This window comes from Eublepharis macularius, chromosome 18 (assembly GCF_028583425.1).
Source record: "Eublepharis macularius isolate TG4126 chromosome 18, MPM_Emac_v1.0, whole genome shotgun sequence".
NCBI lineage: Eukaryota > Metazoa > Chordata > Lepidosauria > Squamata > Eublepharidae > Eublepharis > Eublepharis macularius.
Window position 1 is genome coordinate 15,994,274 of NC_072807.1, and position 13,168 is coordinate 16,007,441.

General features: G+C 46.1%; 1 protein-coding gene across 2 annotated transcripts in view; it reads left to right on the top strand.

Annotated features, from left to right (window-relative positions):
• The window catches only part of MEGF11 (multiple EGF like domains 11), a 316,522-nt gene that overhangs the window by 269,590 nt on the left and 33,764 nt on the right, over positions 1-13,168 (top strand). For both annotated transcript variants that reach the window (XM_055002716.1, XM_055002717.1), the window contains exon 13: positions 3,487-3,621. In XM_055002716.1, the coding sequence (XP_054858691.1) occupies positions 3,487-3,621 (135 nt within the window). The remainder of the gene's footprint in view (positions 1-3,486; positions 3,622-13,168) is intronic.

Below are 13,168 nucleotides of genomic sequence, written 5' to 3' on the forward strand. Positions count from 1 at the left end.
TTTCTACTCTGAGTTGTCCATTTGTTCATTTAGATAGATATACAGAATCACAGAGTTGGAAGGGGTCATCCAACCCTCTGCCAATGCAGGATGAGCCTAAAGCATCTCTGATAAATATTCGTCCAGCCTCTTCTTGAAAACTGCCAGTGAAGGGGAGCTCACCACCTCCCTAGGCAGCTGATTCCACCTTTGAACTACTCTGACCGTGAAAAAGTTTTTCCTAATATCCAGCCGGTACCTTTGTGCATGTAATTTAAGCCCGTTGCTTTGAATCCTATCCTCTGCTGCCAACTGGAACAGATCCCTGTCCTCCTCCAAATGACAGCCTTTCAAATATTTAAAGAGAGCAATCATATCTCCCCTCAATCTCCTTTTCTCCAAACTAAACATTCCTAGGGCCCTCATCCTTTCCACATAAGGCTCAGTCTCCAGACCCCTGATCATCCTCGTCACTCTCTCGTGCGGTCCTCTAACCAGTTCCCTATACCGCACTTTTCTATCCAGTGAGGAACCAAAATATTGGACATCATTTTCCTCTCCCCCATTTTATTATCACAATAGCCCTGTGAGGTTGAGAGGGGGTGACTGGTCCATGGTCACCCAATGAGGGGATTCACACCTGGCTCTCCCAGATCCTCATCTGACACTCTCGTCCGACACCCTGGCTCTCTTGTTTATTGTGGGAAAGCTTCATAGGGGGAGCGTCCCTATAATAGAGGCACTAAAGAAATAAGGGTGTGTGGCTTAATGTCTGACAGTCTCATTGGACAGCGGATGGGCAGTAAGAGCAGCGGCACAGCTGGCCAACAAGTGGAGAGCAAGTGAACGGCAAGTGAATCGGGAGGAATACACGTGACTTTGTTCACTTGCCAGGCAAGTGTAATTCGTCACTTGTAGCTTGGCTCTCAGAGTCCTGAACAAAGTAGCGTGGCAAGCTGCCTCCTCTTTGTCTCTTCTGCCCTGAGCTGCTGCCTGCTACTGAGCTGAGCAACTGGAGGCATTAAAACCCGAGCCTGAGCTGCACACGGATGGAAGCACACTTTAGAGTGGTTGGATTTGGCTTGTGGTATGTTTTGCAAAAAGGTTGGCCCCTGTCCTCTGAAGGGCTTCTTTTCCTTTTTTGGGGGGGGGGTATTTTATTTTTTAAAAATATTTATTCTAGTTACATTATAGAAAAGGCATTTTTCACCAAAACAAATTTCAAAATAACAAGAAAGGAAGTAAAAAAAATATATGACCTTCTGAAGACGCCCCACCGCCCAAACACCTGCACTGTGGCTTAAAGTCAGTAATTGCTCGCCACTGTTGAGTCATATTATCTATTTATCTTCACTATTTTAACTACTATATTGGAGCCAGAATAGATAAATATGTTTTCCAACAGGCCAATTTCCGATAACAATAGAATAACGATAAGCAAGAAGGGCTTCTTTTCCTGAGTGAGCAAGGGCTGTCTCTGAATTGGCAAGCCTCCGAAGGTCAGGGTGGGTTAAAACAGCCTGGGTGCAGGATCCTCTGGGCTTGGGGCTGTCCAGCGCTTGCAACGGGGTAGGAAAAGGTGGAGTGGCTCCTTAACCTGCTGGTGCTTGAATCCTCCACCCTTGTCAATTGCTGCCACTGATGGACAGTTTCAGGCCAAGTGGGCCCTGCGGCGGTTCCAGCACTCCTGGGTTTCTTAACTTCCTTTTGCTGTTGGCCGCCAGCAATATTCCAAGGCAGCAGCCCGTCACGGAATTTCCTGGCAAGTTAGAGGGTCAATCCACTCCTGCCCTGAAAAAAAACATTGGTCTCTCCTGGATGGGCGCTTGAAGCATTTCCTGGCCCTTTTAAGCACCAGCATTCTGCTGCTAACTTCTGCAGCTGAGCACCCACCGTCACCCACTTGGATTTCACAGGTCACGTGAACCACTGCCACTGCTCACGACTCTTTCCGAAATAATTTGTAGCAGCCGTTTTATCCTTAAAGCCATGGCAGGGTTGACCTTCACCTCCGTGGCCATTAATGGCGTTATGAGCATTTCCGTTACACACTCCCGTTCCCGGTGCGTTCAGCTTTCCCGCCGGCCAAAACAAGGCCCTAAAAGAGTCGGGAAGCCGAGGGAGGAACCGTTTTTACCGCCTTGAAATCCCAAGAGTCTAAACGACGACTTGAAGAAATTGAAACTTTTCTGGAGAGGGAAGAAAAGGAATGGCTGAAGTCGCTCTGTTGATTATGCGCAGGCCAGAAGGGCAGGTGAGCACCTTCGTTTAATCACTCTCTGCAGCTGGTTGAGATGGGCTGGAACCATGGTGGGAAGAGACACATTTTGCTTGTTTCCTCTGTTCTGGCAGCCTAATTATGCCAAACCTTGCACATCCGTCAAAGTGTCCCTCATTAACTTCTGCCTTTTAAGTTCTCACTCTCTGCTGGGACAGGTGACATCTTTTTCTTCAGGCTGCACTTCTGTGTCTTTAACATAATGATTTGCAAACTATGTGCTGGCTGTATTTTCATGTGCTGAGAGAGACAGACTCCTATGCGCCATGACAAAGAGCCACTGCACTGGATGGATCTCCCCATTTCTGCCAATTGAGGCAAAGGAGGTCTCGTTCAGGATCAGTTCCCACCCCCTGCACACTTTACCAGCAGGCAGGCAGTGAAATTGCCCCAAGAAAGGGAGCCAGCATGCCTGAGGGTCCCCTGCTGCGGATGTGGTGTAAGCCAAGAAGCAGCACTATTGTGCAGAGAGGAGATTTGATTCCAGTGCCTTGATGGAGCAAAAGGGAGGGCAGGATCCGGCACAGACTGGGCTGTCTTGCAGGAGAATGCCTGCTTCTTGATCTGTGTATTGACTGAAGTATAAAGGATTGAAGTATACTTCCAATTTTAATCCAGAAAACAAAAAGCACTGCAGGAAAAGTTGGTGCTGGGATCAAGCTTCCCCCGGAATGCCCAGGACAAAGGTGGGGAGAGGCTCCCCTGAAAAGATTTTTGCTCCTTCGGCAGTGTTCGGGGCAGCCGAACGAAAAAGTTGGCAATGCCCAGGCCAGAAGATGACTCATCATTTTTTTGCAGCCAAACGAAAAAGTTGGCAACGCCCAGGCCAGAAGATGACTCATTGTTTTTTTGCAGCTTTGTGATTTGAAAAGGTTTTGAATTTGGGGCTGTGTTTGGGGCCCCACCAGCCCTGTGTCTTTCGGACTTGTAGGGCTCTCGGACTTTTCAGTGGGATACGATGGCTGTAGGAGGCCAGCATTGCGACCCTCAGCAGAGTCACGCCTTTCCGAGCCGGTTGCCTTCTAGGATGTAACTCGGTTTAGGAATGCGTTGTAGAGTTCAACTCAGTGGGTCCTACTGGGCAAGTTCTCTTTCTGTAAAATGGGTCTGCCTTCCAAAGCAGTTAATTGTCGGTGTCAAGACGGTAACGCACATTCTTGTTTGCAGTTTTAATTGTTACGAGGAGGGCTAATGACTTGGCTTTTGCCTCTTTCCTGGCTTTCTTTCAGTTTGCCCGCCTGGCTTCTATGGGCATCACTGCAGCCAGCCCTGCCCACAGTGTATCCACAGCACTGTCCCTTGTCATCATGTCACCGGGCACTGCGATTGCCTGCCGGGGTTTTTTGGCCCGCTCTGCAACCAAGGTATGGCTCTTGCTAGTTTCATAGGCTAATTGGGGCTGTTTATTATGGGTAATTGCCAGAAACCTCCAAGGTTCCAAATAGTAGGGGAGAAAATCCTGCTTTACTTTGTAGACAGAAATGCCAATAAACTCAATGCCATCCTAAAAACACTTTCCTGGGATGGTTATTGAGGGTTTTCCACGCTGTATAGCCGTGGTCTTGGCATTGTAGTTCCTGACGTTTTGCCAGCAGCTGTGACTGGCATCTTCAGAGGTGTAGCACCAAAAGACAGAGATCTCTCAGTGTCACAGTGTGGAAAAGATGTTGGCAGGTAATTTATATCTACTCAGGAAGGTGGGTTTGGGCTGAGTCATCCTGTAAGAGTTTCCCAGGGTGTGGAATGCTAATGGAGGGAGGCTTCACTGTATCCTGAGGAGGTTCTTTTCTGGGAGTCTTTTTTAAAATTAGATTTTATTTTACTTCATTTATACACCGCCTTTCTCTCCAAAGGGGATCAGCTTACAGTATTCTCCCAGTTTATCCTCACAACAACCCTGTGAGGTAGGCTAGGCTGAGAGTGTGGTTGGCCCAGGGTCACCCAGCAAGCTTCCATGGCAGAGTGGGGATTCGAACCTGGGTCTTCTAGATCTTAGTCAGAGATTCTCTCTACACAAGGTGTCTTACCCGGGGATGCTCAAGTGTAAGGAACACAATGTTAGCCAGGAAGTGTAGTTTAAAAAGTCAGATCCAGTGGAGATCACTCCTCAGAGGGCTTGTTAATTTCATCTTTGCCTCCCCTAAGGCTCTGTCAATTTCACCTCCCTTTGGAGAGGCAAAGATGAAATTAACAAGCCCTCTGAGGAACAATTTCCGCTCGCTCCGTCTTTTTAAACTACGCTTCCTGGCTAACATTGCATCTCCCTACACCTGAGCGTCCCCATGTAAAATGTCTTGCGTAGAGACACACTGATGCTTGAATAAGATTCTGAGTGGACCAGCTTAGGATTTTGCTCTCTTAGTCTTTTCTTTGTAAAAGCATAAATAAGAGCACATGAAGCAAGGCAGGTATTATAAATACACCCAGCTTCTCAAGAGATGCAACTCTTTGTTGTCCATCTTAACATCTCATCAACACACACACAACAACACTGCCAAGTTTGCTGCTACCATGTGCTACCAGCACCCATCCATTAATTTGAAGCACGTTCATCACCAGCTACAGGTTGCTAGCTGAAACCTTTTAAAAATAAAATTCTGAAATGGGCGTTATGTTCCTGAGAACATTGCCAAGTTGCACCATAATGGTGCAGAGAGGAGGGAGAGGATGCTTCGGGCACAGTGGCAGAATTCATGCTTTTTATGCAGAAAATCTCGGATTTGTTCTCTGACTTAGCCAATGAAAGGATCTTGGAGTAGGACGTCCACATGCAACTCAATGGTGCAGCCCATGCTTTGCACATAGAAGGTCCCAGCATCAGTCCTCGAAGACCACTGTGCATAAGAATAGACAAGGCTAGTCTAGATCAAACTGGGGACTCAGTATAGAGCAATTGCTTAAGTGCAGGATTTTTCATGTTCCGTCTGTCCTCAGAATTTGAGGCAGGTTACTGAGACTGCTTGGTACTTAAGACAGGTCAAACAGGGAAGCATTGCTCCACAGAATGCACAAAAATCAGGGTGATGACCACTAGCCTAGACTTTTTTTAAAGAAAAAATGATTATACAAAGACAAGAAGTAGATGGCTTCAGTAACCACTGGAGACCACAATAGAGCATCCAGGGGCAGAGGCAGTTCAGATGTTGGAGGCAGGGGTCATTTTGTAGAAAAAGAGCTGGAGGAACTCATTAGCATAACTCATTAGCATATGCCACACCTCTTGCCATCAATGGAAGTGTGTCATTAGTGTAACTGATTTGCATATGCTACACCCCCTGACATCACCTATTCTGGCTGTTTTGGACCCAATCCTGGCCATTCAGGGCTGAAATTGGGTCCAAAATGGCAAAAAGGGGCTGAAAATGGCTGAAAAGGGGCCCAGAATGGTCAGGGTCAGGCCGCTGCTGAGCGGGAGAGTGATCCACCACCCGTCAGAGGCCTGATCTGGGCCGTTTCGGCCCCAATTCAGGCCCAAAATAGCCGAGAGTCAGGTGGGCAGGGCCACCTGACATGTGACCTCTTGGGGGAACTGCCGCAACTGCGTTCCTGTGCGTTCCCCCTCGAAATGAGCCCTGTTTGGAGGTAAGATCAATAGCCAGTAGACTGTGTGCTTTACTGAGCTGGGGGAAGGAGCTGCAGTCCCTGCGTGGCTTCTTGCACCTCCCCGTGGTCAGCAGAAGTGGATCAGATTGTGCACTGTCAGTCTTCTTGTGCAGTCTCACGAGATTTTACAACCGTAAAACCCTCCCGTTGGCAGGCCTGCGCATGCGCAGACGCATGTGTTCCTGCACAGACGACCTCAGTGAACAACAGTTACAGGTAAGCGCAACTGTGTTTTCACATTAAGAGAAAGGACGCACGTTAGTTACATTAATTGAAGCAGATTCCGTTTTTCTTGGGATCCAGATATGCCTATCACATGGCATACAGGATCAGAGCAACTTCCAGGAAAGATCTGCCTTCTAGCGAGGTCCTCGGAAACAGAGTCGTTCCCCAGTTCTTTGAAAGCAAATGGAGGTGGGGCCCCTTTGGAACATCGAGCTTCACTTCCATCACATCTGGTCCCAGAGCATGAAGTAAAAGTCTGGATGAGAGATCATCCCTCTGTTTGCTGTACTTCATTGATTCATTTTGTTTTACTTCATTTATACCCCACGTTTCGCCCAGCAGGAACCCAAAGCGGCTTCCCTCATTCCCCTCTTCTCCACTTTATCCCCACAATAACCCTGTGAGGTAGGTTCAGCTGAGAGTGTGACTGGCCCAAGGTCCCCCAGTGAGCTTTCATGGCAGAGTGGGGATTCGAACCGGGAGGTCTCCCAGATCCTAGTCTGATATTAACCACTGTACAACGCTGACTTCCATCACGGAAGAAGGGCATGATAAGAAATTAGAAATGAGTATGACAAAAGCTTTTTTCAGTCTGTTGTGTTTTCCACGTGCCATAAGCAGAACAGGCGACACGCAATCCTCTTGATACGCGTGGTTGCACAACAAATACCAGCTTCAGTACATGCAAACCATAGCCCTGATTTGATACAGAAGCTGAAAATACATGTGATATCCCTTTCAGGCAAATTGATAATAATACGTATCAGGAGGATCACGTGTACCACATTCTCCTTGTACACATGGTAAATTGTAATGACTGTAAAGAGCTAAAGTATGTGTGGAATTATGGGGAATTTTTCTCGACCTATCAGCATTCAAAAAGATCTGGCTGGCTGGTGCTTATTTGTCCTGACTGCAGTTGCATGCTGGGCGCCTCTGATATTTTACTGCCTGCTGGTTTCCGAATGTTTTCTACAAATAGATCTAACAGAGAATACAAATGACCCGGTTAAGTCCTCAGCCTTTTTAAAAAAAAATTCTTTAAGAAGGAAACTGTCAACTCCTTAATGATTCATTTTTTTTGCAAGTTACAAATTAAGAATCAGTATTTAGGCAAAATCATTAAACAAGAATTAAATAGCAACATATGTTTTCTTTTCCCCTTGTTGCTTACGCCACCAAGATGTATCCCAGTTAATATGAGGCCAAGTGAGTCTGTCTGTTTTAATGTGAAAACCTAGCTCGGTTTTCAAAGTCTGGAGCCGATCTAATTATCTCATTAAGAAAAACTCTGTTTTCTTGATTTCAATCTGTTGAGTGCTCCTGCTTTTCCCTTTGAAATGTTGCTCCACCCAGCAGAATTGCCATAAAATATTCATAGTCTAATTAAAGGCGGCCGGTGTTGCAATTTGTCACGATGTGTGAGCATATATGATATGATATATACTTTTTATTTTTTCTAGAAAGGATGCAAATTAATATTTTACTTTAGATAACTGCGACACAAATATTGCTGTTTTTAAACTGCAGTTTGTTGTTGATAAGCAGAACGAGTTTTTAAAATTACAGAAAGAAAAAATACAGAAAGTCCACGTACATTTATTTATATCCCACTTTTCTTTCCAGTGGGAATCCAAAGCAGCTTACAACATCGTTCTCCCCTCCTCTATTTTATCTTCACAACAAGCCTGTGGCGTAGATTAGGCTGAGAGAGAGAGAGTGATTGACCCAAGGTGACCCAGCAAGCTTCCATGGCAAAGTGGAAGCTTGCCATGATTCGAACCTAGGTCTCTCTGATCCTAGTATGACCCTCTAACCACTACCCCACGCTGGCCATACCTTGGGCTCTTTTATGAACAGAGGCTTTGCTTTAGAACAAACTACAACTTTGGATGAGTGTTCAAGACAGAAGAACTTGGTCCCATTTAGTTTCAAAGACCAAAGGTCAAAATCAAGCCGTTTTTCTTATTTTTATATCAATACCATTAATAGCAATCCATACAAATGGGATTAGTAACCCTTTGCAGCTGCCCGAAGACACTTGCTATCTCAGCAGGGTTCTGGTGGTCCCTCATCGGAGCTTAAATAACTAATTAGCATGGCAAATTACATCCACGTGTTCCTCGTACATAAAACATGATTACCCTTCCGTGCGTTTGAAATGTCTCGGAGCCCTTAACAGTTCTTAGTGCCGGTGACTGTAGACCCAATGAGGAATTTGGGAGTTGGATTTTTGGAAAGAGTTGTGATTTTTCTCCTTCTGAATTACCACCTGCAAAGTGACAAAAGGTTGTGGAAGTATAAGCTATCATATTTTATGCAGGTACATTGGAAACGTGGCGCATGCACACAGTCTCAAGTCCCCAAGCTGCTGATTTGCAACCTTAAGGTTCCCTTTTTTAGGAAAGGACAAACATTCTGCCATGTAGACTCCACAGATGCTATGGGTGAGGCTTGTACCTTCATCACAGAGAATGAAGATTTGGCCAATATTAGCTATTTCCTACAGAAAAGTATAGTTCATGATACAACAGAAGAAAAGAGCAAAAGTCCAGTACCACCTATAAGACTAACAAAATTTGTGGTAGGGCATGAGCTTTTGTGGCCCTGACCTGGATAGCTCAGGGAGCCTGATCTCATCAGATCTCAGAAGCTAAGCAGAGTTGGCCTTGGTTAGTAATTAGATGGGAGACCTCCAACAAAGACCACAGTTGCAGAGGCAGGCAATGGCAAATCACCTCTGTTAGTCTCTTGCCATGAAAACCGCACCAGGGTCTCCATAAGTCAACTCTGACTTGAGGGCACTCTCCACCACCACCATGAGCTTTCGTGAGTCACAGCTCACTTCGTCAGATATCTTCTTCGGTATCTGAAGAAGTGAGCTGTGGCTCAGGAAAGCTCACACCCTACCACACTTTATAGATGCTGTTGGACTCTTGCTCTTTTCTACTGCTACAGACAGACTAACACGGCTACCGATCTTGATCATCATGATACCACAGAATCACAAGTCAGCTCTGCAAACCTTTTGATCAGCAAAGGCCTGCCACCAAACATGGCAGTTTCCCCCTTCGTGCGGGGAAGATAATCTAACTTCCTGACTTTATCACCCCATACATTCCCTTTCTGGTGTCGACCAGTGGTACAGAATAGGGGACATGCCTGGTGCAATGATATCAGGATAGGGGGTGATTTTTACCTTTTGTAACACGAAGCTGTGCACAGGACTGCCATTTTCAGCAGCAGTCCTGTGTTTATCAGATGGGTTGCTCTCTGAGAAATTGTCCTTGCAATTGAAGCGTGCAGGCTGTGCTTCTGGCAATAGCAGGGCTTTCCCTCTTTTTGCAAAGCAACAAGCTTTTGCAGGTTGGGGGGGATCTTATTTGCATCTCCCAGGCCACAGTGGGAAGTAGTGTCTCGGATAGGATATCCTGATGAAATATAGCTGTTATGACCCACCCAACTGAATGCAACTTTCCAGCGGGGCACCATGGCCTGCTGGGTGCTTGACAATTCCCTGTTTTGCAGGCCTATTGGGAGGTGGCAAATAAGGTTGTTGAGTCCAAGCACGCTGCCATATAAAGGGAAGTTGGCTGTGCTTTGTTGGGTAGGTCTCAGGCTGCAGTAAATCTAGCTTGGGGGCTATTCTCTCTCTGCCCATCCAACCTGTTTCTGGGACTCAAGCATGATATACTTACCTGCATCCTCATAGAATCATAGAGGTGGAAGGGGTCTTACAGACCATCTAGTCCAACCCCCTGTCCAATGCAGGAACAAACTAAAGCATGCCGGACAAATATTCGTCCAGCTGTTCCTATCGAATCACAACCTCCTACCCAGGGGCCATTTTGTAGAAAAAGAGCTGGAGGAACTCATTAGCATAACTCATTAGCATATGCCATGCCCCTTGACATCACCAGAAGTGTGTCATTAGCATAACTGATTTGCATATGCCACACACCCTGACATCACCTATCCTGGCTGTTTTGGACCCAATCCTGGCCATTCAGGGCCGAAATTGGGCCCAAAATGGCAAAAAAAAGGGTCTGAAAATGGCCAAAAAGGGAGCCAAAATGGTCAGGATCGGGCCGCTGCTGAGCAGGAGAGTGATCCACCACCCGTCAGAGGTCCGATCCGGGCCGTTTTGGCCCCTATCCAAGCTGAAATGGGCCCAAATGGCCGAGTCAGGTGGGCGGGGCCACCTGACATGTGACCTCTTTGGGGAACTGCTGGAACTGTGTTCCTGCGTGTTCCCCCTCAAAATGAGCCCTCCTCCTACCAACTCATTTTTGTTAGCTGTTGGGATTTTTTTAATGGGATTCTGTTTGGGCCAAGGATGCACATCAGAGAAGCTCTCCCCCCAAGAATGAAATTGTATTATAATATTGGAGACGGACATGAAAATAAGGCAGCCGTGCACGAGAGAGTCAGCGGAACAGATTATTGGGTCCTTTTCATGTACGAAAGCAACTCTTTTCTCCAGCCCCTGCTACAATCCACCTCGTTTGGGTGTAAAAACTGTTCTGTTTAGCATTTAACTTCAAAGTCAACTTTATCTACTCTGGAGAGGTAAGTGTGCAGCTAGACTGCATGCAATTGTCTATTCTAGCCTATTTTTACTGTCCCTGTCAGAGATGGAGTTGGAACTGGCATATTGTCTAAGAGAAAATGCTTCCCAGCTCCGGATTTCAATCGAGGATTGAATCTCTTCGGGAATAGATTGAGGTCATCTCCTCTGAATGCGGAAACGGTCAGAATGCTAAAACAGAGGCTTCAAAGAAGCCCCTTAATCACTTTTTTAAAAAATCACTGCCGTGTTATGAAGGTATGTGTCTGGTTCTGTAGCTTTCTTTGTCACAAGGGGCTGTGTGAGTTGCCTGTTTTCTGGCTCAGACGTCCGCTTTTGTCAGGCGGGGCGGCCAGCTACCAGTGGGAGCCGACTGCCTAACAATTTGTCCATTGTGGTGTAAAACACAGTCGTGAAGCACTGGATTCTGTCAAAGTTCATTTAAAGATTTCACGACATTTGGGGAGAAATTGAAAATGCCCTGGTCTCTACAGGATAGTTTCTTGTAACGTTTATGACATTCCCTTTACAAGAAAATAAAACATGATTTCTCCCTGTTTTATTTAACAAGATAGGCTGTGCTAGCTGAAAGCCGTAAGATTACTAATTATTTTGCATTAAATGATGGCGGCCTTGATCCATCTACAGTCACAGACGGATGATCACCTGTATGAACTGATGGACCCAGATTGAGGGGGGTGGGGAACCATGTTACTATTTACCTCACAATAACAACAACAACATTCGATTTATATGCCGCCCTTCCGGACAACTTAACCCCCACTCAGAGCAGTTTACGAAGTGTGTTATTATTATCCTCATGACAATCACCCTGTGAGGCAGGTGGGGCTGAGAGAGCTCTGAGAGAGCTGTGACTGACCCAAGATCACCCAGCTGGCTTCAAGCGGAGGAGTGGGGAATCAAACCCCATTCTCCAAGTTAGAGTCCTTTTGCTCCTAACTACTACACCAAGAGCTTGGATGAACACATATGGGATCGGACTGTTGGCCATCAAAGTCAGTCAGGTCTACTTCGACCTGCAACAGCTCTTCAGAGTCTCTGACAGGAGACTTTCCCATCACCTCTTACTTGATCCGTTTGCCTGGAGATGCTGGGACCAGAACTAGGTCCTGTTGCATACCGAGCAGGCTGTCCCGATGAGGAACATTGTGGTCTTGCCGGGGAAACGTTTCCACATGTCTTTGCTTCAGCGGTTACATTCAATGCCTTCTGAGCATCCTCTGGGCCTTCCCGCTGCAACCCACAGGCTAAGAAACAGCCTTGAGACTTGTGGTGCGATGAGGTAATTTTGAACTTACCTCACGGGACAACACACGCTTCAGGTGTAAAGGACAGAATGAACAGCCAGCAAGCTTGTCGTTCCGTCCCACCATCTCCACAGAGTGTGTGTGTGTGTGAACGCTACTAATGTTTGAATTTGGAATTAGAACACATTTGCAACAGCAGTTGGCAATGAAATAAAGACACAGGAGCTATTTTACAAAGATGTGGATCTTTAGCCTTACCACAGCGATGGGAAGTGAGATCTTACTATTGAGTTCTTGTCAACAGTACATCGCATTGTCATACATTATGATGAATTTTAAATAAACATGCAATGGAATTGTCATTTTGTTGAGAGAAGAGAGTCTTATACCATATTCTTTGACTGATTCTACATATTAAATTAATGGGAATCGTTTTTCTAAGAAATTTGAGGTATAATTTGGATTTTCCATACTTTTCACTTATGTTGAGATCTTGTCAGTTATGATTTCCCAAATTTTATTATTAAATCAGCTTATGCAGGAAAATGTTTACCCTCCTTCCAACTTCCTGTCACAAGGAGTTTGGCTGCTCTTAATAACAATACTATGAGTTCCCTTCTGACTTGAGGGATTGTTCCATTGCCAACTTATATATGCTTAGATTTGAACCCAGGTCTTCCAACCTTTTTGAACCTGTGGGCACCTCTGGAATTCTGACACAGGGCACGAACACAAAAATGGCTGCAGTGGGAATAGGGTTACCAACTCCAGGTTTGGAAATACCTGGAATTTGGAGGCAGAGTCTGTGGAGAATAGGTTTGGTAATGGGAAGGCGCTCAACAGGGGTGTGATGCTATAGAGTCCACCTGGGGTCATTTCGTAGAAAAAGCTGGAGGAATTCATTAGCATAACTCATTAGCAAAACCCATTAGCATATGCCACACCCCCTGACATCACCTATCCTGGCTGTTTTGCACCCAATCCTGGTCATTCAGGGCTGAAATTGGGCCCAAAATGGCAAAAAGGGGCTGAAAATGACCAAAAAGGGACCCAAAATGGTCAGGATCAGGCTGCTGCTGAGTGGGAGAGTGATCCACCACCCATTTTAGGCCCGATCTGGGCCATTTCGGCCCCAATCCAGGCTGAAACAGGCCCAAAATGGCTGAGGGTTAGGTGGGTGGGGCCACCTGACATGTGACTTCTTGGGGGAACTGCCAGAACTGCATTCCTGTGCATCCCCCCTCAAAA